This window comes from Heterocephalus glaber, unplaced genomic scaffold (genome assembly GCF_053883595.1).
Source record: "Heterocephalus glaber isolate CG9 unplaced genomic scaffold, H.glaber_assembly_v1.0 deba00000613, whole genome shotgun sequence".
Taxonomy (NCBI): Eukaryota; Metazoa; Chordata; class Mammalia; order Rodentia; family Bathyergidae; genus Heterocephalus; species Heterocephalus glaber.
In genome coordinates, this window is record NW_028258152.1 from 3312969 (window position 1) to 3338337 (window position 25369).

Sequence of the window (25369 nt, forward strand, 5' to 3'; positions counted from 1 at the left end):
GAAGATCCAGGAATCAAAGCTAGGCATAGGGGCGCAGGCCTGTAATCCCAGCTCTTGGGAGGTGGAGGCAGGAGGATCACTGCAAGTTTAAGGCCAGCGTGTGCTACATAGTGAGTCCATGCCAGCCTGAACTACATAGCAAGTCTCTGCCTCAATAACACCAAAAAACTAGAGTGAAAAAAAAAAGGAATCACTTGGGAAAGCAACAGAATTAGGCAGAAGATTATGTGTGCTGACAGGCAAGTTTCCATTGCACCTTCTCCTTATGTGTAAGGCCGCTCTCCCACATATCAGACTCACTGGTTCGTTCAGCACATCCTGTGCCTTTCCTCTGCAAAGCTGATGCCCTGGCCCGCTGCCCTGGTTCTTGGTCAGGAAGTTTGATTTCAGGGTCAGTTCTCCTAAACAAAATGCACTTGTGACTGAAGGGGTTCAGAGTGGGCCACGATTGCTACAGCCCCAGGACACAAACACAAACACAGTCTGGGGAGACTCGATGATGAAGTAGATGGGGTTGGAGGACAGATGTGACAGTGTCAGATGACCATCTGCTGCTCACTCTGTGCCCTTGAGCTTCAGCTCTTCTGAGGGATGGGTCAAGTCTAAAAAGTAAGCCGTCATTTATATATGGCACTCTTTTTGGTGGAAAACTTAAAAATTATTCAAGTAGACCTGTGTCATAGTACACACAGAGAAAAACATTAATTGAAAGACTGAATAAAGGCTTTAAAACACTTTAAAAATTAGTACTAGGGAGCACTTATTCTGTTTTACATAATAAAAGTATTGCCAAACTTGGAAACTGAAAATAAATCCAATTAAAACCTTTTGTTTAAAATATATATACATTCTCTAATTTAACCCACAAATGTGTTCTTTGTTCAGAGACCCAAGATGCATTGCTCGGTTTGAATACATTGGAGATCAGAAGGATGAGTTAAGTTTCTCAGAGGGAGAAATAATTATTCTTAAAGAGTACGTGGATGAAGAATGGGCCAGAGGGGAGCTTGGAGACAGAACCGGGATCTTCCCCCTTAACTTCGTGGAGCTTGCTGAGGATCACCCCCGCTCCGGGCCAGAGGTTTTAAGTGAGTATAGAAAATATGGGGGGTTCTTTAATAGTTTTTTTAATAAATTTTATTTTATTTCATCCCATTATGTTTTTTGTTGTGCCCTATTTCAAGAAAACCAATAATATAATACTTATACTGTATAACCACATTGCCATGTTTTTAAGGTGAAAGGAAAAATTATGTCAAATGGTTATTTGTACAGGGGTTGTCATTACTGCGGTTCTCTTTCAAAGAGCTGGATTTGTTGTTTTGAGGGATCAGCAACAGCTTCATGTAAGAAACGGCAAGGACTTTGAAACAGAAATGGACTGTAGCCGGGCATGGTGGTGCACGCCTGCAATCCCAGCCCTCGGAAGATTGAGGCAGGAGAATCACCATGAGTTTGAGGCCAGCCTGGACTACGTAGAGAAACCCTGTCTCAAAGGGCGGGGGGGGGAGCGGGGGGGAATGTACTGTGGAGTTTAATTAATGAATTAGCGTGTCCCCTCATTAGGTAATCTGTCCTGGAGAGAGGGATACAGGCAAGGAAGCATGGCTCCACCTGGAATCCCAGACCTTCACTCGCCTGACCTCAGTTTTCTCTCGTGCTATGCAGTCTTCTTCTCTGACATTTTGACTTTTTTTTAATGTAGGTACAAAGGTACCACTGAAGACCAAAAAAGAAGATTCTGGCTCAGATTCTCAGGTAGGCTGCTTGAGGGGTAACTGTAGAGACAGCTAGGTTTAAACCCTGTGAAGAATATTAAAATTATAATTACCAAGAGAAAATAGTATGACATCATTTTCCAATCCATATAGCACTTGTTTGCAATACATGAGTTAGAAGGTTAATAGAGTGCAGATAGCGCTCATACAAAGACATGCAAGCCCTGGTAGACAGTGAAGAAAGAAGCTGGGCATGTGCCAGGTACTCAGGAGGCTGAGACAGGAGGATTGCTTGAGCCCAGGAGTTTGAGGTTACGGTGTGATGATATGCTGCCAGCTGTCCGCACTAAATCGGGCAGCAGTGTGGTGAGCAGCTGGCTCTGCTGCCGGGCAGTGGAATTGACCCTGGGAGTAGTCACTGCTCTCCAGGGTGGGCAACAGAGCAAGACCTTGTCTCTTAAAAAAAGAGGAGGAAGAGGAGAGGAGGGGCAGGAAGATGAGGAGGAAGAGGAGAGAAAGTGGGGAAAGACAGAATTCATTTAAAAAGATATCATAAATGGCTAATATTTTTAAAAATTTCAGCTCACTAGTAATCAAGGGAATACATAATAAAGCAACAATAAAAAACCATTTAGCCTATCCATTTAACAAGTCAGTACAACTCCGCACTAAACAAGTAAATTATAAGCATGTAACTGTAAAAAAAAAAGTGCAGGTTATTATTGTTTATCACACTGAAGAAAAGATTAGAAAATGAGAAGATTTTAGTCACAAAGATGGTTACAGTGGTATTAGCATAGTAGGAAAAAAATTGAAATACCTAAATATGACCATTATTGGAAGAATGTTTCAAAGCTGTTAAAACCTAAACTTTATAAAACCCCAAGGACAGTGTCACATGCCTGTAATTCCGTCCCTCCGGGAAGGTGAGCCAGAAGGATCCCAAGTTTGAGCCCCGCCTGGGCAACTTAGTGAGACGGGGCTGAGGGTGTAGCTTAGTGCGAAAGCCTTGGGTTCAGGCCTGAGGAAGAAACATAGACACAACCCTAAATTTATAAAATGTTTTAGGAGGAAGACAGAGAAAGGGGAATAAAATTAAATGTGTAGAATCAAAAAAACTGGAAGGAAGTACTGTATATTTAAATTGTGAATATTAAATTGCCTCTCAGAGCCAGGCATGGTGGCACATGGTGTATTCTGCCTATATTCCTCAGGAGGCTGAGACAGGAGGATGCTGTGAGTTTGAGGCCAGCTTGGACTGCACAGTGAGTTTAAGGCCAGCCTGAGCTCCATAGCAAGACCTTATCTCAAAAATAAATAAACTGCCTCTCTGCGTAAGGTTTTATACATGAGCTGTGGGTTTTTTCCCCACTTAATACATTTCTAAACGTTCCAAATATTTGAGAGCATTCATAGTACTTTTATAGTGAGAAAGAGAAAAGCCTGGGTTAAGCTTTTATGCTGTTTAACGTGACTCCAGAAGTGTGCGAAGGAAGTGGGAATGTGGTAACTGCACTTCTGGAACATGCTTGGAGGACTGAGCCTCATGGGCTCCTTGTGTTGTCAAAATGCCATTTCACACTGGGCTGTGCCTCTCTGAGTTCCTTTGTCCCCGCCCACCATGGAAGTCAGAGGAGAAAGGACCTGACCACCATTCTGGGAAAGGAAATGCTGGCCTGACTGCCTGCATTTTCGGGGAGTGATAGTTCCAGTCTTGAGGGTTGGTTACTCAAGTGCAGGCACAAGAAGGCTCAGGCCAAGGTTTCTCGTTTGCTCATATTGTGTTCTAGTTTTATAAGCCATCCATTATTGAGAATTTAGAAGACACCCCAGGCACCATGCCAGCGGCTCGCTGTGGATTATCTCACGCAGCACTTAGCGGCCGCTGAGCCTCAGCGATGAGCTGCTTTGTGCTGTGAAGCTAGGAGGTAGCAGAGCTGGCTGCAGAATCTTTGCCACCTGACCCAAAGCCTTTGCTTCTTGCTACTATCCTCTACTCCCTACTTGAACTGCTTTTTCCTTTTTTTAACATGGGGCTGGGGATTGAACCTCCTGCCTACCGGGCAAGTACATCTGAGCCCCCTGCTAGAGGCTCTGCAGTGTCGGGCTCCATCCGGCCTTTGCAGAGGTGACCTGTGGGGGCTGAGAGCATCCTTGTCGGAGCAGCCCGCACCTGGGGTGGTAACCCTGACCAGCACAGTTCGCTGTCCCTCATAGAATCAAGTGGGAGTCTTTAAAAGTGTGAATTAATGATATCTAAGCTAAGGAATCTGAGTCTGAATCAAGTAAAGATGTGGGAATTAACCTGTCCGTCGATTCTCCCCAATTTAGATAAAGAGCTTCCCTGAAAATTACTTTGTCAGAGTTTTTTCAGTGTCATACTCTGCATAAGTGTTTGATGCTTTTAAATAATTCTAATTAATATCAGAATATAAAAAAGTTTTTGCTCAAGCATTACATATTTCTTAAAAACACCATAGCTGGGCTGGGGATTTAGCTCAGTGGCACCACACCTGCCTAGCAAGCAGAAGGTCCTGAGTTCAATTGCTGGTACCGGGGGAAAAAAAAAAAAACCCAGCAGGGCCAGGGATTTAACTCAGTGGTTCTGCTGCCTTCATTGCAAGTTCAAGGACCCGAGTTCGATCCCTGGTACCAAAAAAAAACACCCAGCAAAGCCACAAATTATGTCAGAGTTGTCATTTAAACTTGTATTTCAAGGAAAAAGTTATTGGAAATTTGGATTCCTGAAACTTGATAGCAACATAAAGGTCTAGGTAATTTAAAGAAGCCTTCCAGCTTTGAAGTCTTGTAACTCCTTAGCTTTGTGTTTGTTTAAATTCTTTTAGGTATACAATACATTTACATTTATCACTGGGTGCTTGTACCTGTACATGATGTATCTTAGTTCTTATTTTTTCCCATTACCTGTGCGTCCTTCACCCCCTCCACCCTTCCCTATTTGCATAGACTTTGTTTCTATATTTTTTCTTTTCTCATAATTTTTCCTCTCCCTTCTTTCCTTTCCCCTTCCCCTCCCACTTCCCCTACCCCTTTGGACCTTTTCTTCCTATTTCAAATTATCAATTATTCATTTTAATCCTTATTTACACTTTCAGTTTCTCTCACCAGAGAAACTATTTGGTATTTACACGTGTGTCCTATTTATTTCACTTAAGAGTATCGCCTCAATATGCATCCATTTAGCTAAAAATGTCTCTAGTTTCTCATTCTTTATGTCTGAGTAGTACTCCATTTTGTAAAAAACCCACATCTTTATCCAGTTTCCAGTTGATGGGCATTTGGGCTGTTTCCAAGTTTTAGCTATTACAAACTGTGCTGCTATGAACATGGGTGCACATATATCGTTGTAGTATGATTCTTTTAATTCTTTTGGGAAGATACCCGGCAGGGGAATAGCTGGGTCAAATGGGACTTCCAGTCCTAGTTCTTTGAGGTATCTCCATACTGATTTCCACAGTGGTTGCACCAGTCTACACTCCCACCAGCAGTGGAGCAGGGTTCCTCTTTCCCCACAGCCCCGCCAGCATTTGTTACTGGTTGATTCTTGATAGCAGCCATTCTTTCTGGGGTGAGGTGTAATTTCAGTGTTGTTTTCATCTGCATCTCTCGAATGACCAGTGATGTTGAACATTTTTTCATATATTTATTTGCTGCTTTTACTTCTTTTTCTGACTACTTAGCTTTTATTCCTATTTTTTAAGCTTTGTACAACTCAGAAGAAAACCTCATATTTCTTACCAGACTTTGGCTTTGTAACAGGATAACAGCCTTTCTGGAGAGTGGTGCAAAGCTCTTCACAGTTTTACAGCTGAGACCAGTGACGACTTGTCTTTCAAGAGGGGAGACCGGATCCTGATCCTCGAGCAGCTGGACTCCAACTGGTACCGGGGCCGACTTCGTGACAAGGAGGGGACCTTCCCTGCGGTGTTCGTGCAGCCCTGCCCAGGTAGGACGGGGCGAGCTCCTACCCCGAGGGGAGCCTGACAGCGCTGGAGCTGTGCGCATCCCTCTTCCCTCAGCCACACAGCTTGTACACCTGCACTGGAAAGAACTCACTGATTGATAAAGCTAGGCAGACTTCATCCATATGCTGCTTTGTTAGAGTTATGGGAAAAAAAGTAAAAATACCTTCCCTAAATAATGGCTCATTTTGTCTACTAAATGTATTTTGTGTCTTATTTTCTACTAAGAAAACATCTTTCATTGTTTTGCAAGTTAAATAAGTTCAAAATTAATTTAAAATGATGTTCTGAGAATGATAAGGCATTTCTTAAATGCTTGGTGATGCATCCCATTTCTTTCAACATATTTGGATTTTTGGTGTCTTTACAGCTGAGGCAAAAAGTATGTCTGCTGTAGGTCTGAAGGGGAGAAAGGCCAAAGCCTTGTATGATTTCCATGGGGAGAATGAAGAGGAGCTCTCCTTCAAGGTCAGGACGTGCATCTTTCTATACCTGCATTAAGCATGAGAGATTCTGAAATGTCTTCATTGAAGGGTAGAATATTTGGGTGGAATACTGATTTTTACCTCAGAATGAAGAGATCTCAGACCCTAATTGTAAGGCAAGGCAGTAGAAAAAGTAAATGAGGCAAATAGGGCTGATAAGTTACATGATCAGCCAGGCATTTAGGAATTTAGAGAAACCTTGGCTTAACAATCCCACAGTCCTTTATAACATCAGATCTCAGTGATATGAGAGTTTTCATTTCTCAGGAATATGGGCATTCCCACCCTAATGAAGGACCATCCCTACATGGCCTGCGATGCCTGCTGCCATCATGCAGTTGAAGTTCTTGGAGAAGTCATATGGTCCCTGCTACTGTCAGCCAGTGGAGCACTGTAGCCTCCTAAGACACTATGTTCTTATCCACAAAAGCACTGACCAGCCAGGGGTGATGGCACGTGCCTGTTATCCCAGACTCGGGAGGCTGAGGCAGGAGGATCACCTTGAGTTCAAGCCCAACCTGGGCTATGTAGGGAGACCTTGTCCAACAGAAAAAGCACTGACCAGAGGGACCGTTTGGGACATAGTCCCACAAGGCTGAGGTACTTTGCAAAGATTTTTTTAAAGAAGCTTAAAATGTAACCCCAATCTTACCTCATCAAAGAAGTGCCTCTTGAAAAATTCCAAAAATTCCGTGGTTCTGTTTCCTCAGTCATAGTTGGGCCACAGCCGAGGAGAGCCCCCAGGGCAGTGCCGTGAGCCATGCCGGAGTGCGGAGTGCAGAGTGCGGCGGTCAGGGACTGCCTGAGGAAGGCCGGGCGGGCTGTCCGAGGCGCCATCCCTGGGGCTCCGTGGGGCGGAGGAAGTCCAGCCTAGAGGAGCGACTGGTCCAGATGTGGCTGACAGCAGAGAGCGCCAAACAAGGTTTCCCCTCGTCCACCAGCCCAGGGAAGAAAGAAGGCGCTCAGAACTTCCACCTGCGGGAGTCGGGAGCAGGCTAAGGCGCATCCCGTTCTGAGAACGCTTACCTTTCTATATTACAGTGTGACTTCCGTTAGGAAAAGCAGCAAATGACAGCTATTTCTAATACCCTAACTCTGCAAAACTAAGTCAGTAACCCTATATTCCTTTCCTTAAAAAAAAGTCTTGATTCTTAACATCCAAAAGTTTGCAAACTTCTGCCTTAATACTTTTCCATCTTGAGAGTCAGTGGCTGAAATTATTCCTTATCTTTACATAAGATGTGACTGCAAGTGAAGAATCTGAATTGAAACTTTATGGATGTTATTTTGACCTTTCACTTTTATCAAATCAAATAACAGAACTCTTAATACCCTCCAGAAAGCTGTTGTCATTTCCCATATGTAGGGACTCTACGGTAGTTGTGAAGGTTTTTTGTTTTTGTTTCTGTTTTTGCAGCATTGGGGATTGAACCCAGGGCCTTTGCACTACTTTGCACTACATCCCCAGCCCCTTTTTAAAAATTTTTTATTGTGAGACAAGGTTTCACTAAGTCACTAAGTTCTCCCGGCTGGGCTCAAATTCCCAGTCCTCCTGCCTCAGCCTCTCAGAGTACTGGGCATGAGGCATGCACCACCACACCCAGCTTCCAAAGGCTTTTGGTGAGGGACTCTGCCCAGGTTTCAGTATATTGGCCATTTATATTTTATTAGCCACAGAATGTTAGTAGATAGAACTTCATTTTAAAAATAATTCTAGCCTCTGGAAACTGACCTAATATGTGGGTATGGACCGGAGCTAAGAAAATTAACTTCGGTCATCAATTATTAACATTGGTCATGTTGTAATTTAGGAACCTACTTACAGGGCCGGGGATTTAGCTCAGTGGTTCCAGTTCCTGCCTCACAAGCACAAGGTCCCGAGTTTGATCCCCAGTACCAAAAAAAAAAAAGGAACCTACTTGTAACAGAAACCTTGAGTAGCCAGAATTTTACAGATCTTAAGAGAGTAAATTAATGATGTAATAATCAACATGTTTCCTTTCCATTTTCCATAAGGAAAAGTCTTAATCTAATCCATTTTTCCAGAGTGCAGTTATACTAGGGCTACAGATAAAGTCAAATTAATGTGCTAAAGACATTTTTTCAAAGTAGCCAGTGTCATCTTGGACCATTGTGGAATCCTTTTTTTTGCTTTCACTCATTTTTTCTTTTCTTTGGTTTTTCATTGTAGAATCTTAAACCCAGATATTATGGAAATGGTTAGAAAACCATAAATAACAAAAGAGTAGTGGGGTACAGTGGCACAGGCCTGTAACCCCAGCTACTCAAGAGGCTGAGGCAGGAGGATCATCTGCTAAAGGAATTATATTTGCACAAGAATGAAACAGCCCTGCAGAGAACCCAATGAGGATAACTCAGTGTTCTGAGTCAGGGTTAACCTCTGAGGACAGGAAAAAATACAAATTTGATACTGAGAACAGGGATGCACGGAATAAGCCACATGGCAGAGGAGAAATACCATTATGTGTAAGAATAGATGAGTGCAGAATGCTCAGGACAGTGATAAAAAGCAAGTCTCGAGGGAGCCTTCCTCAGTTAACCAGTCCACGTAAAATGTGGCCATGTAGCCTGGCAGGAACACAAGTCCTGGGCTCACACAAGAACTCAAGAACTGGGTCCTGCTGCTCCCACTCTCTATACATGTAGTACTGGCAAAGTTATGAAATCAATTTCCCCACTCTGATACTCAACAACCTGGACCCACTGAACTGGCAACAAAAGGGATCTGGAAAAAATGAAATCAGAAATAATTTATCAGATAAGAGGAGAAATTGTGCCCCTAGTGCAAGACATGATTAATAAATCTAGAGAGGAGCTCAGGAACATGATGGAATCCCAACATAGGAAACAAATGGAATCCATAAAACAGATGCAAATAGATTTCCAGGACATGAAAAACTCTATTGAAAGTCTACACAGAAGAATGAGCCAGTGTGAGGACAGAATTTCAAATATAGAAGATAAGATTGCAATTAGTGACTAGGAAAAGAAAAATTGCTTCAAAATTATAAGGGAACATGAGAAATCAATCCAGCAGCTGCTAGACGATGCAAAGAAGAATAACATAAGACTGATTGGAGTCAATGAAGAAACAGGAGAGTGTGCAGATGACATAAAAAATCTCTTCACAGAAATAATGGCAGAAAACTTCCCAAGCAGGGGAAAAGAGCTTGACATACAGATAAGTGAGGCATATAGGACTCCAAATAGCCTTGATCAAAAAAAATCTACACATAGGCATGTAATTGTTAAGATTCCAGAAACTCAACAGAAGAACAAAGTTCTCCAAGCAGTGAGAGAAAAGAAACAAATCACATACAAAGGAAAGCCTATCAGAATCACAGCAGACTTCTCAATGCAAACCCTCAAGGCAAGAAGAGCTTGGAGTGACATATTCCAAGCCCTAAAAGAAAACAGCCTCCAACCCAGATTGATGTACCCTACAAAACTATCTTTCAAAATGGATGGAGAAATAAGATGCCTTCATGACAAAGAGCACCTTAGGAACTTTGTGAATACCAAACCAGCACTCCAAAGAATTTTGTACAATATCCTAGGAACAGACATTGAGGATCACAACCCCAGGAAGCAAAGCAGAATGAACCCATCTGGCATGACAAGAAATTAAATGTAAAGAGGGAGAACCCAAGAAAAAGAAAAAGTCATGGCAATGACAAGTCAATATGTTTCAGTTATAACCATCAATGTTAATGGTCTCAATTCACCAATCAAAAAAAATAGACTGCCAGAATGGGTCAAGAAGCAAAATCCAACGATATGCTGCATACAAGAAACACACTTGGGCTGGGGATTTAGCTCAGTGGTTTCACTGCCTGCTGCACAAGCGCAAGGACCCGAGTTCGATCCCCAGAACGAAAAAAAAAAAAAGAAACACACTTAACTCAAAAGGAAACTCATAGACTGAAAGTTAAAGGGTGGAAAACAATCAATTTCCCTTTCTTTAAAATAAACTTCTGAAAACATCCCTGAAATGAGAATAATAACAGTACCCCTCTCTAGGACCGCAGTGCTGTTTGAATGAAAAGTGTGTGGAATAGGACAGCACACGTCAAGGACATGTGTGGCTCACTCACATCTCTAGGTCGCTGCCTAAATGTCGCCATCAGTGGTGCCCTTTCTGCCTGCCTCATGGGTTGTCATCGCCTTGCCCTCCGCCCCTCTGCCAGCTTGTCTTCTGGCTCTAGAATGAGGCCCTTCGTCGCTGTTGCCAAAATGCCCAGAACAGTGTCCAGCACAGAATAGGTGCTCAGTAAATATTTGTTAGATGAAAGAGTGTGTGTGTGTGTGTGTGTGTGTGTGTGTGTGTGTGTGTGTCAGACACTGTTATTTAGTCAAAGGGGATTTTAGATTAGGAGTCTTTAATTTGGAAGGTATAAACTGTAAGGAAAATAAAGTGCAGCAAGGCTGACAATGGCAATTGTTTGTTTCTTTGTTTGCTGCTACAGGGGATTGAACCCAGAGCCTTCGCACTGAGCTACATACCTAGTCCTTTTTTCTTTTTAATTGAATTTGGGATCCTCCTGTCTCAGCCTCCCAGAGGGCTAGGACTACAAATATGCCCAGTGGGAATGGAGTTTGAGGAAAAGAAGCATATAAGAAAATGGTATCATTAGGTTTTCCTTCTCTTTGTGGTATACAGTGGTTCCTTATTTCACGAACTTAATTCTTTCCACAGTTCTGGTCGCAAACCAAATTGGGCGAGAACTGAGTCAAATTTCCCCAAAAGGTCAACATTGAACCTATTGAATTTGATTATGTTCTGGCCCAATTTGGCTTGTGACCGGAATCGTGGATAGAATTAAATTCATGAACCAGGGTACCACTGTACCGTTTAATCCTCTCCGCAAATCAAGATAAATGAGCTCTATGAAGAGAAGGTTATTCACACTGTTCCAGGTGGGCTGCTCACCATGCTCATAATACTTAATAGAAACCAATAATTCTTCCCTATTCCTGTCTTCCTACAGGCTGGAGATGTCATATCAGAGCTGGAATCTGTAGATGATGACTGGATGAGCGGAGAACTAATGGGAAAATCTGGGATATTTCCCAAAAACTACATTCAGTTTTTACAAGTCAGCTAAAGGTGATGCTTGACTGTTCCTGGGCATGAGAACTCACTTGAACTATCAACTCTGACTATCAGATATGTTTTTGCACTATTTTTTTAAACAGAAATATCTAAGGTGTACATGGTACAGTAGAATTTTCTGAAAGCAGAAAACTTGCAGATTTTGTGGTCAGCTTTCTTTCACAGTATAAGCGTGTACACAGAAACCCATGAGCTAGGGATCCACAAGGGAAACATCTAGCAGGATTAGCAAGACAGAGAGACACGTCCCTGGGGAGGGCGTCTGGTGGCACGGCAGCATGGGGAGGCTTCCAAGCAGAAGTCAGACTTGGACATCTGTTTTAATCAGCACAAGTGAATTAACCATGCTTCTTCATTTTTTACTTTAGTTTTAAAAAGAGGACGTTTGACATTCTACATGCTGTAACTATCAGGACATGGTTGGTAATCTAAATTTCATTTCTGATACTCAAATTAATTCTAACAGCTTGAGCACATTAGCCTTAGTGCCAGGGCAAATCCTTGCTTCAGGAGGGACAGTTGTTGAAGTAGTCGGAGCGTTTGTAAGCACATGAAATCAGCTCCCACTTGCCAAATGCTCCTGTGTTACTATTTATCATTTGCCTGAAGATTTGAAAGGGGTCAAAATTCGATGTATCTTACTTAGTGAAAAGAACCAAAACCACCCATGAAATGCCTTGCTGATGCAACTAACCCTTCCACATATGTGCCATACTTAATTCTTTCCTCAGTGTATACTTTGTGTTAACAGCACATTTTCTGAATCTGCAATCATTCCTTTGACAATAGTGGTACCCAAAGGAAAATTCATTTTCTTTGCCTTACCCCAGTAATATATAAAAGCTGTGTCTTGTTATAGTAGTACATTATGAATTACATATGATATCTTAGAATGCAAAGCAATTGTTAAGATGAAAAACAGTTCCAAGACCCCACAGCTCCTTTCTGTGCAATATAATCGGAAAGAAAAATAATTTGAGAAGACTGAAGGTTGGTACTTTTCCCCCCCAGCTCATCTCTGCACAATTATTAGCGTGAACCAAAAACCACTTTCTTGCCATCCATTGTTACACATTCCAAGCTTAAAAGTGGTTCTTTGCATGACTGAATCAATTACAGTTTATGGGCTTGAGCCAAATAGGTTGAAGACAATCTTCCAAACAGATCAATGGAATGAAATTCCATTGGAAATGTGAAATACTTTGCCAACAATGTTCATGACTTTCTTCTATTTTCGAGAAGAGTTTCATATGCTGGACCACTTTTTAAGCTTTTGTTGTTTTTCCCCATTGTCCAAAAAGCCTAGGCAGCCAGTGATTCCAGCGTTAGCTGAATACCATGAGGAGTTCTGTAAGGAAGCAATATTTACTCTGTCCTTGACTGAAGCTCATCTCCCAGATGTATGTTACATTTGATTGTAGAGTACAGCAGATGTGTTTTCTACATTTTGAGTAAAGAAGAGAGTATAAAGAAAATTCTCATCAAATTTCTCTCAAAAGTAACTTCATGAGAAATGGATGACTGAAAGCATTATCCAAACTACATGCTCATTGGCAATGAGTTGTACATCAGCAGTAAGGGGCAAAGGTACAGAACGGGACGTGAGCTTTATGTCTTTGCCTGTAGTTGTAACATCATATATTGAGCATTCTGAAAACCTACCTTTACTAGAGAAAAAAAATCCCTCTTAAATGTTACCTTCTGTAAGCAGAATAAGTGCAATAGTTGTAAATCTACTTGACACTTATAATCAACTGAACAGAACTTCTCAAAGTCTCTTTCGGAAACTAGACTGAATTTTTGAGTGGGGATGGTATTCTTACCTTTATATGTCCAGTCCTTTGTACTGTACTGGGTGGATGCCTGGGTGGGTGGATGGATGGATGGATGACTTTCACATTTAGCAATACCCTCTTAGATTTACTCAATATTATTTCTCTTTAATTTGTTGAGAAAAAATCTATATCAAAATAAAATTCATGGTTACCATGTTCTGTTTCGCTCTATCCCACTGTTTTTTGCTTGCTGTTTATTTCCCATTCAACTGGTAGAAAGCACAAATGTAGCCAGTGGGTTTTCATAGTTACTTTCTTATTTGTATATTGATTAAGTTCAAGACTCCATCATCTTTAAGGAGAAACATAATTTTTATGTCCAACCAATCTCATAGGTGAGAAATAGAAACACATTCTGTTTCCTTTGAGGAATTTTATGTGAAAATTGATGTTCATCTAAACCTCTTTAAATCCTGTCTCTGTGTCTTTTTTCTTTGTTAGGTTAAAACTGGAGACACCATTTAATATATTATTAGAGCACTAAAAGTACATTTCTTCCAAAGATGCCCTTTATATGCTGGAGGGGTAATGCAGTATATCTGCCGTTGTGTTCATGGAAGTCGCAGGTCTGGAAATGAGACTGCCACATTGAAAGAATGAGAGAATCGATATATTTATCAATTTATTAGCACTAGCATTTGAAAAAATATTTTCCTTAGGTTTGTAAATCAACACTCTTAACAGTCACTGCTTAGTTCTTACTCAGTTTCTTGGGCTTAGATACATAGGGTATACACCTAGGGGGACTAGTGAACCGGTCTTTGGACCAAGTAATCAGTTCACTTTGGTGTGGTCATTAAGTTTATTCCCTTTAATTAATGTCAAATGCACGTATACCATATGATTTATGATTCAGTGCCATTTGAGTGCCATTGAATTAATTCTTAAGCAGTGATTCCCCCCACCCCACCCCCAGAACTAATGGGAAATCATTTTGTAACCTATGCCTTTTCCTTCACTTTAATTCCGAGGAAAGATCCAGAGGCTCACTCAAGAGCAACACCACCATCTAGGGGTGCCTCGGTGAATTGCAAGCTCTTCCCGCAAACCACAGAGGCGTCCAGGGACCAGAGCTCACCCTGCACCTGCCTCGCTTAAATGCTTTCCCCCTCGAGGGTCACACAGTTCCTGACAGAACCTAGAGAAAAGCCCCTCTCTCTCGATGTCCAGTGCAGCTCTTTGCCCTTTTCTGTGCTGCAGTGATACATTTCTCTTCACTCTTAGGCAAATGGAATGGGTCTGTCTCAATGACCTGCGAAAGTGGCAGCTGCTCATCCACTTCTCACGATGAGAAAGTTGTGCAGAGTAAATGGAGGCCCTGAGCTTTTCTCTCCCTAAAGCATGTCTTGTCAGCCTCTCTCAGTTTCATGTAGAGGACCTACATTGGTGTTGCTTAGAAACTTCACCAGGCGATTGGTTTGTAGCAAGCAGGGGCTGTGTGTGGGCTGGGGACGTGGGATCCGTAGGCAGCGTCTGCAGGGCGGAGCCCTGGGAGCAGCGCGCAGCCGCCGCTCGGTTCCACGCTAGTGCTGCGCAGAACGCTCGCCGACGTGTTTCGGAGTCTAACAAGTTAATCCAAGCGCTGGTAACAAGACTTAGATTTCAGAGTCCGGGATACATGCTGGATGTTTTTAAAGGAATCCTAATTGTGCATATACCATGGATTATTTATCTTTAAATACTGGTTGTTTCTTTTATTTTTATTTTTTCTTAAGTACTGGGAATTGAACACAAAGCCTTCACAGTTATATCCCCAACCCTTTTATTTACATTTTTAAAAATTTTGAGGGGCTGGGGATTTAGCTCAGTGGTTTCGCCGCCTGCTGCGCAAGCACAAGGACCTGAGTTCGATCCCCGGTACCAAAAAATATATATATATATTTTTGAGACAAGGTCTCACTAAATTGCCCTGGCTAGGCTTGAGCTTGTTATCTTCCTGCCTCAACCTCCCAGAGTGCTGAGATTATAGGCGTGTACCGCCACACCCAGCTTGTCTGTCTACGTTTCACAAAAATTGATCAATAATCTTAACACTAAAATTGGACTGTGTTTATTTCTTCATTATTAAAAAGAATAGGCCAGGTGCACTGGTGCATGCATTTAGTTCCAGCTACTTAGGAGGCTGAGACAGGAAGATCCCTTGTCCCCAGAAGTTCCAGGCCACCGTGGGCAATACAGTGAGACCCTTCCATCTCAAAAAAACAAAAAACTACATTTATTTCTCCAGTACTGCTGAAGTACTTTACTGGATAAAGTCTTAACTGAAGGACCATTGAGGTCCACCACATTATCCTCCAGCCAGCCCTCCCAGTGGCAACAGCTGACGCTGTTACTTCCTTGGCGGGGTGTGATATCATACACCTATAATCCCACCTATTCAGGAGGCTGAAACAGGAGGGTTGCATGTTCAAAGCCAGCCTGCACAACATAGCAACACACACACCCAGAAAAGAGTTGTTACTTCCCAAAGGCGTCAGAGCATTGGGCTGACACTCTAGCTCAGCGCTTTACCTAAGTCTATGCGGGGAGACAATGGTGCGCCCTTGTTTAGATGTGTGAAAGTGTCAGCGCTATTTAAAAATCAACACAGTGATGAGAGAGCCGTCTACTTCATCCATATATACAGCGCTCTCTGGAGGCAGATGACTGTGGAAGAGCGGAGAGGCCTGCGTCCTTGCTGAGCTTTGCTGGGCCATGCGAAGGCCCAGGGAGGCCCCGAAGTAGAGGGCTAGGGTGAAGTTGGAGAACAGGGCAGTGAAACCCTGGACCTGTGATGCTGCCTACCAGGGACCACTGTGCCCATGTAAGTGCCAGGGTCTGCCTGCTGGATGGACGGTGGTCTGTCATGACTTGTTGACACAGAACAGACTATTTTGTGACAAAAATGAGAGTAGTGATGAGACCATGTAAGAATCTGAGAGCCAAACATTGTGGCACACACCTGTAATCCTAGCACACAGGAGGATTGCCTCAAGTTTGAGCCCAGCCTGGACTACATAGCAAGACTCTGTCTCAGAAGAAAAGAAAAGAAAAAAGCTGAGTACCTCAGGGAGATGAGGATCCAGATCTCATTGGAATAGAAGTGCAGAGGAGAACTTTTCACACTGATTGTGCCCACAAAGCCGGCAGCCAAATGACTGGGCCCAGTGCCCAGCCGCAGAGCAAGGCTCCTCGTCAGGACCTGGCAGTGAGCGTTACCTGTTGAGCCCTTGACGGTGAGGACAGGAGCGCTGGGCATCATGGCCAGATCTGGCCACGTACTCCTGGAAGTAATGCCCAGGCCGCCGAGCTGAGCCACCTGTGCAGCACAAATCTCGACAGCGTGGAAGTGAAGAAGCCCGTGACAGGGTGGAAGCCATGCGAGTGACCTGGGTATGGTGGGTGGACAGCTGGCCTTCTCTTCCCCACCTCACGCATAGCCTGGTGCGCTGCCACCAGGCTGGGCTGCGCCCCTGTGCCCATTGTTTAAACTGAGTCAAAATTCATACCACCTAGGGCCGGGCATTTAGCTCAGTGGTTCTGCCGCCTGCCTCGAAAGCACAAGGTCCCAAGTTCGATCCTTGGTACAAAAAAAAAAAAATTCACACCAGCTGCACAGTAATGAGTAAATAATCCTGAGTTCTGACAATTACATAGTCACATAACCATCGGTCAGTATAGAGCACACTTCCAGCACCCTGGGAAATCCCTTCGTGCCCATCCCAGTCTCTGCATCTGTTACTGACTCCACCACACACACACACACACACACACACACACACACACACACACACACACAAGCAGTCACAGTTCCAATTGCTATCCCCATAGATTGTTTTGCTTGCTGTTAAACTTCATAAAAATGGAACCCTGGTATCTGCTCTCTGGCTTTTGCTAACCATAAAAATGAACACAAAACTTGGCTATTAACGTTGCTGTAAGTAACTTGAAATTCATCCATGCTGAATCAATTCATTCCCTTTTACTACTACTATTTCATCAGACCCATAGGACAGTTTGTTTACCCATTCTCCTATTAGGTTTCCTTATGGACACAGCATTCCACTCCTTTTGGATAAATCACTAGGGTTGCTATTTCTCCCAGACCCTGGCACAGGTGCATGCCTGTAGTCCCAGGTATAGTGGCACCTCGGTTCACAAACTTAATTTGTTGCACATTCTGGAAAAGATGGCGCTCTGTGATTGTGCTGTGTGGGAAAGATGGCCATGGTCATGTCTGTCACCTGACACAGAGTTTACAAACAAAAAATTTTGCCAAATGCTTCTGTTTGTGAACCAAATTCTTTGCAAACAAAAGCATTTGTGATCTGAGGTCCCACTGTGCTTGGGAGACTGAGGCAAAAGGATTGCGTGAGCCCAGAATTCACGGCCACCTGCGTAACCGTGATAGCTTGTGCATTAAAAATAAAATAATAGGGTATATACATATCAGCATCCAACAACAAATCACTCATTGATGCAACTGGATACTTAGTAATATTAAAGAATTACTGAAATTTGGAGATGTGCTAATAGGGTTGTGTTTGTTTCCTTTCAAAGAGTCATTTTAGAGATCGCAGTAGTTTGGGTCTGAAATGTCCTCCAGTGGCCCTGGTGTTAAAGGCTTGGTGCCCAGCCTGTGGCACTATTAGGAGATGGTGCCTTTAGGAAGGGGTCAGGTGGAAGGAGCCACTGGGACCCTGCCTCTTCCTTTTTGCTTCCTGCTTTCCATGACCAGGGCTCATCCACCACATGTCCTGCCATGACGCACTGTGCTGCCACAGCCCTAAAGCTAACAGGGCCAGGCTACCCCTGTGCAACTCTGAGCCACAGTGAACCTTTCCTCCATGCAAGTTGATTGTCCCAGGTATTTCGTCACAGTAACGGAAAGCTGGCTAACAGATTCATGCTGAAGTATTTTCTTCTGATAGCAGAGTTGGTGCAGAATAATTGGGGAGGAGAAAATGTCAACCTCACAGCGCTTTACTATGTTTATTTATTGGTTCTGATGAGTGAGCCCAGGGTCTTCCCGCTGAGCTGCACCCTCAGCACCCCCTCCCTTTAAGACAGGGTCTCTCTGGCTTCCCCAGTCTAAGAGCACTGGGATCACAGCGAGCACCACCACGCCCGGCAGTGCTTGGTGTCTTACCCAGCTTGCATTAGAAGTTAGCCAGCCACAGTTTCGTGGATCCTGGCAGATGACCAGCTGCTGGGTAGAAACAACAAACTTACTTCCAGCAGAATTCATAGTTGAGCTTCGTGTTCGTGTCAGCTTCCTGTTCCTGTAAACCTCAAGGTGATACAAAGGGCCCCTTGTGCAGTGGGCTGTGTTACAGGAGAGCAACGCTAAGATTCACCACTTTTACAGCAAGTAGAAGCAGCCTGCTTTTTCTTGGGAGAGACATTACCTCATCCTCAAAGGTTGCTCACAAGGGTGCCAGCACAGCCCTGAGAAAGGGCCCAGCCAAAGAGCAGTCGAGGGCCTGTGTTCCTGGCATACTCAGCAGGAACGTGCAGGGACACACGGTCTGGCAGGATTCCTCCTCACAGTGCAGTTCACTCCTCAGCCTGCTGCCTGTGGACGGAACTTGAGCTTCTACAGGAAATGCTCCTCTGACGGCCAGCCACTTGGACAGGGCATCTCCTACAACATCTAATGATGGCCATTCTCAGTCAGACCCAAAGCAGCCGATGAAGCCAGCCTTCAGCATTGATCCCAGTCTCTCTCTCCAGCTGAGATCCCAGTCAGCCAGGTGTGACTAAGCCCCAGAGGGCCAGTAGTCTGCCTGATGTAGGCACCGTGAGGTATTTAGAGGTGCAAGGGAGTTTAAACTGAAATACTACCCTTTGATGTCACTGTCCGCAATTAGATTAAAGATAAACTGGGCGTGGTGGCACTCACCTGTAATCCCCCAGCACTCAGGAGGCTGAGGCAGGATTGCCTTGAGTTCAAGGCCAGCCTTACTAAATAGTTCAAGGCCGGCCTGAACTACATAGCAAAATTCTGTCTCATAAAGCTAAAAATAAAATTAAAAATAAACAGGCCAAAAAGAGCCTCTGCTCAATGGAGAGACCTCTATCTCATAGCACATTGTTGTCTTCACATGCAAAAATACAACTCACAGGGCAAAAGCCACTTGCGCTCAGGATTTACTGCTAAATCTGACATATCATCACCACATTAGGTAAGTCCCAGGGCAGTGTCACCAATAACTGTACGTTCAGTTGCTATACATGACATTACTCAAGTCACTCAGACCTCAGAAGTCAGGCTGAATGAAACTGTGTTGGTCTGTGTATCTATATCCATTCAGACGGGAGCTGCTGCCAATGGCAGGGGACACAGCAGCTTAGCTTAGGACCAGCCGAGTCTACGTGAGTTTTTCTTCCCCATAGTGCGTGGACAGGAATGACAAACCCAGTGGAAGTTCTCACTGCAGCTGCCACTCAATAGAGGTAGTGGCTTGGGGTCAAGGGCAGTTGTTCCAGCTGGGGCAGGTCTGCTCTTTGGGGATACTTGGCAATGTTTGAAGACATTTCTGTCACATCTATCTAATTGGCAGAGACCAGCAACATTGCTAAACATGCTACAGTGTACAGGACAGTCACCTCACAGTGGTAAGTAAAGTATCAGTAGTGCCAAGGTTGAGAAGCTATGATCTAGGAACCATTGTTCCTCTTTTTTCTCCAGGTGCCAGCATTGTTTGCTTTACTGCCACAACAGTTGTGCTCTTTCTCTTCCCGTTTCACACACACCTTTTTTTCTGATTATTAATCAGGAGGCAATGGAGATGGTTAATCTTTTTTTTTTTTTTGGTACCAGAGATCGAACTTAGGACCTTGCGCTCTTGAGGCAGGCAGTGGCACCAATGAGCTAACCCCCCACCATGGTTCATCTTTTTTTGATATGAGGGGTTGAACTCAGTCCTTGACACTGAGCTACATCCCCACTCCTTTTTGTGGATTTTATTTTTGAGATAGGGTCTCACTAAGTTTAGACTTGTGATCCTTCTGCCTCAGCCTCCCAGAGTACTAGGATTACAGGCGTGGACCACAGTGTCCCAGTTAGTTGGAAGCCTGTTACATGCTCAGCTATGGCAGAGATCTGTGGGTGGTGGGAAGCATGAAATACTCTTCAACAGTGTCACGTTTGGCTCATTGCTTAGTGGCCTTTGTGACAAAAGGCTACCAGGTGGTCAGAAGACACAGAAAACAGATTCGTTTCAAGAGCTACAACTTCATGTCCAAAGTCAGATGAGAGTGGAAGAGCAACATCATAACCTCAAAATGTGACAGCAGCAGTGTCGCCCTGGAGGGGGCCCAAGGTCCAGGATAGTCAGGGGTGATGCCCTCCATAATAAGGCTTCTTCTGCCTCAAGATAAATGGTACAGCTTTCACAAGAGTCATCAAGACTGTCATGTATGGAAAAGAAAGATAAAAGAAACAGACTGCCATGGATGAGAAAGTTCTTTCCTGTGTGCTGAGCCCATGCTGGGATGCATTGCCATTGTGAGGACAATCCAGGAGATGCTGACCAGCAGCTTGAATCCAGGCATGTCATCAGGGAACTGGCATTTCCACCACTGTCATCAACACAAGTGACCGAGGTGGTGACTTATACAGTTCACAGTCCTAGAGAGGGTTGGCTGAGCTACATGTCTTGTCTCTTAAGAGACAGACCACCGGCCACAGCGAGGAGTCAGCAAAAATACAGGGTTCGTCAAAGGGCGTTATCGATGGGTTAGATCCCGGAGCTTGGTGTTGGATTCTGCCAGCTGAGCAGTAACCAGGTTCACTTTCATGGCTGGTGCTGAGGGTGGACAGCCACAAGAGCATGCTGGATTAAGTACAGCTTTTAATTACTGAGCTATTTGTGAGTCAGGCCCAGGTACTTAAGGCAGTGGTGGCGAGCCTGTGGCACACGTGCCACAGCAGTTATCCCTGAAAACTGAAAGGCTTGCCATCACTGACCTAGGGGCTCTCTGTTGAGTGAGGGCCCTGTGGACCCGGCATGTGCTTGTGGCACTGCAGGGGGAGAGAACTGGGGTTCTAAGCGTTCAGGTACCGCTTGCTATGGTTGGATCTGGAATGTTCCCCATAGCCCCAAGTGTTAACGACTCAGTTCCCAGAGCAAGACATTACTGGGAAGTGTGGAGCTCCTGGGAGGTGGGGTCTGCGGGAATTTTAGGCCGCTAGTTGTGTCCTCAAAGGCAACTGTGAATCCCAGGTCTCTCACACAGCCACAAAGGGAATAGGCCTTCTCTGCCACACTCCTGTCATGATTTCCAACCCAGGGAGAACAATAGGGCCAATTAGTCATAGACTGAAACCTCAAGACTGGGACCCAAAGCAAACCATTCCTCTTTTAAAGTTGAATTACCTCAGGGTTTTTTTCTTTGTACATAACATCCATCATAGGTAATTTGTACCTATCTGTGGTATATCTTGCTTTTTTTCTTATTCTCCTACTCTCCCTTCAATCTTATGTACAGAAGCTTTGTTTCCATTTTTTTGTTTCTTGTCCCTTCCTTCTTTTCCCCCTCCTTTCCTTGTTCTCCTTCTCATTTGAACATTTTCTTCCCATTTCCCAATACCTGTTACACATTTTAGTCCTTATTTCCATTTTCAGTTTCTCACACCAGAGAAGCAATGCAGTATTTAAACATGTGTGTCCGATTTATTTCACTTAAGACTATGGTCTCAAGGTGCATCCATTTAGTTAGAAATGTCTCAAGCTTATCTTTCTTTATGACAGGGTAGTATTCCATTTTATTAAAAAAAAAACACCACATCATCTTTATCCATTCATTGGTTGTTGGGCATTCGGGCTGTTTCCAAGATTTAGCTATTAAAAATTGTGCTGCTATAAATGTGGGTGTGCATATATCACCGTGGTATATAATTAACTCAGGAAGATACCAAAGGGAATAGCTGAATCAAATGGAACCTCTAGTTCTTTGAGGTATCTCCACACTGATTTCCACAGTGGTTGCACCAGTCGACACTCCCACCAGCAGTGGAGAAGGGTTCCTTTTCCCCCACAGCCCCGCCAGCATTTGTTATTGATTTTTTTCCCCACACTGTGGGTTGTCTCTTTACTCTGTTGTTTCTTTTGCTGTGCAAAAGCTTTTTAATGAGATCCCAGTTGTTGATTCTTTATATTTCCTGTGCGATCAGGGTTTTGTTCATAAAATCCTTGCCTACACCAATGTCTTCAATTCTACCTGTTCTCTCTTCCAGCAGATTGTTTTAACATTTAGATCTCTGATCCATTTTGATTTTAGTTTCATGCATGGTGAAAGTTAGGGATCTAGTTTTAATCTTTGTCATGTGGAGACAGCCAGTTTTTCCAGCACCACTTATTAAAGCAGCTTTCTTCCAGTGAGGGTGTTTGGCTCCTTTGTCAAAGGTAAGGTGACTGTGTCTGGAGTTGTTTCTGCACCAACCCTATTCCATTGATCCTCAGGTCTGTTTTTTGGCCGGTACCATGCCTTTTTTTTTTTTTTTTTTAACCATGCCGTTTTTATCACAATTTGTAGTATGATTTCAACTCAGAGATTGTGATACCCCCCGCCTTGCCTCTGTTGCCCAGAATTGCCTTTGCTATTCTAGGTCTCTTCTGGTTCCAAATAAATTTAAGGTTCGTTTTCTCTAATTCTGTGATATATGCTATTGGTATTTTGGCCGGGATTACATTAAGTCTGTATAACAATTTTGGAAATATGGCCATTTTTGCTATATTGGTTCCTAACAAAGATCAAGGGGTCTCTTTCCATTTTGATATCCTCAATTTCCTTTTTCAGAGTACTGTAATTTTCCATGTAAAGGTCATTTATTTCCTTCATTATATATTCCTAGGTATTTCATATTTTAGATCCTATTGTGAAGGGTGCCGTTTCCCTAATTTCTGTGTTTGTGTATAGGGAATGCTATTGATTTTTGAGTGTTGACTTTGTATCCAGCTATGCTACTGAACTTAGTTATTAAATTTAGAAGTCTTCAATGCAAAAATGGGGATGTGAAAGACACTTCTCAGATAAATTAGAAACAGCAAAGAAATATATGAAGTGTTCAATATCACTGGTCATTCGTGAAATGCAAATTTAGACACTGAGATTCCACTTCACTTCAGAAAGAATGGCTGCTATCAAGAAATCAACCAGTAACAAATCCTGAAGGGATTTGGGGGGGGAAGGAACCCTTCTCCACTGTTGGTGAAGAGTGTAGACTGGTGCAACCACTGTGGAAACCAGTGTGATTTCTCAAAAATATAACTAGAGGTTTCATTTGACCCAGCTCTCTCTCCTGGTATCTTCCCGAAAGCAACACACCATAGCAATATATGCACACCATGTTTAAAGCAGCAGTTTGCAATAGCTAAATCTTGGAAACAGCCCAAATGCCCATCAACTGACAAGTGGATAAAGATAAGGATGTGGGGTTTTTTATACAATGGAGTACTAATCTGCCATGAAGGATGAACTTCAAACATTTCTAGCTACATGGATGGAAATAAATCCTACACACGTTTAAATACTGCCATTGTTTCTCTGGTGTGAGAAAGTCAAAGTGGAAATAAAGACTGAAATGTATAAAGGATGTTGGAAAATGGGAAGAAAGTGTTCAAATGGGAAGGGGAACAAGGGAGAAAGGGATCAAAAAAAGTGAAAATAGATGGAAAAGCTTTTCTACATAGGGAGAGGAGGGAGCTTGGGGGCAGGGGTAAAATAAAAATTTAAAAGATGAGGAAAGTTGAAGGCCTGAGGTAATGCATGAAACAGAATGGGTGACTGGGAGAGGACATACTGGGTAGTGGGCAGCAAAAAAAACCCTCATGAGTTTATAGACTACTTCTCTCAAGATTCAGCTTCACCGTGCAGGTGCCTAGTAATACACTTAGGCCCAATAGTCTGAGCACTGTGTAGTTGCTAGAGGCAAACATATTTGCGTATGTTTTTTTTTGGGTACCGAGGATCGAACTCAGGACCATGCACTTGTGAGGCAGGCACAGTGCCACTGAGCTAAATCCCTGGCCCTGGTTTTTTTTTAAATCAAGCTCATAGTTCTCATTTTTTTCAGTCTGATGCCATGCTTCATGTTTTTCCCGGGCCATCTATTATTTCCTAAAAACTTGTGAGAAATGCCAATTTTCAGCCTGCACCCCAGAACAGTGGTGACAAATCTATGGGACACGTTATTTTTCTTTTAAAATATGTTAATGTATACATGAGTTTTCCCTAAATGGAAACCTCAGCATTCAGCTTTGACTGCAGTGTTGGCACTGTGCAGTAAGTAGGTTTTGGGTTGCAGTTTGGGCACTCATCTCTGAAAAGCTCACCACCATCACACCCCTGGAACTATGGAAATCAAAATTGGAGGGCAAACCAAGATGCATTATGTAAAGGTACAATTCCCAATGAGAAATGTAATTGTGTTGTATACCTACAATGTACCAATAAAAGAATTAAAAAAAAAAAATTTGAGGGCAGAGCCCAACTTTTAACAAGACTTCCAGATGGTTTAAGAACCATCAAAAAACTTAGCCACTTGATGTCCTCTACCACACCAAGACCCAGCACCATGCTCCAAAAAGGTTAAGTAAAGAAGTACCACCCCCTTCTTAAGACAGCAGCTTTCTTTCGCTCAATAATTTTCTTTTTTTTTTTGGTACCAGGGATTGAACTCAGGACCTTGAACTTGCAAGGCAGGTGGCTGGACCACTGAGCTAAATCCCCGGCCCAAATTTTCCTACTTAAAAAAAAAAAAGTACCACCACCATCATGGGAACCTTTATCCTTTATGTAACAATTCCAGATCACTACAGCATAAAATAGCATAGTACATTTTCAACTATGTAATGGATAAAATCTGTAAAAAAGCTCAAAAACCCTGTAATCCCAACACCTGGGAGGCTGAGGCAAGAGGCCCAACATGAGCTCATGGCCAGCCTGAACTACAGTAGCAGGGTCCGGGGACAGAGAAAACATGGAATACTAACATGCACAGATGGAGTAATGAAAATCTATGGTTTTCTCACCTAAACTGTCTCTGAGAAACAAACCAAAAAAGGGCAGGGGATGTAGCTCAGTGGTGCAGTGCTTGCCTGGCATGTGCAAGGTCCCAAGTTTGATTCCCCATACCAAAAACCAACCAAAAGGCTCAGAACCATTTACCACCTACCTAAACTTACTGAAAAAAATCAGTTATCCAATTCACCACATTAGACTTAAAAGC

General features: G+C 43.3%; 1 protein-coding gene across 5 annotated transcripts in view; it reads left to right on the forward strand.

Annotated features, from left to right (window-relative positions):
* Sh3d19 (SH3 domain containing 19) overlaps positions 1 to 13314 on the forward strand; it is a 183456-nt gene extending 170142 nt beyond the window's left edge. For all 5 annotated transcript variants that reach the window (XM_087205713.1, XM_087205714.1, XM_087205716.1 and 2 more), the window contains 5 exons: positions 886 to 1088; positions 1706 to 1758; positions 5499 to 5685; positions 6072 to 6169; positions 11196 to 13314. In XM_087205713.1, the coding sequence (XP_087061839.1) occupies positions 886 to 1088; positions 1706 to 1758; positions 5499 to 5685; positions 6072 to 6169; positions 11196 to 11312 (658 nt within the window). In that variant the 3' untranslated portion in view covers positions 11313 to 13314. The remainder of the gene's footprint in view (positions 1 to 885; positions 1089 to 1705; positions 1759 to 5498; positions 5686 to 6071; positions 6170 to 11195) is intronic.
* Positions 13315 to 25369: the final 12055 nt, after the last annotated feature.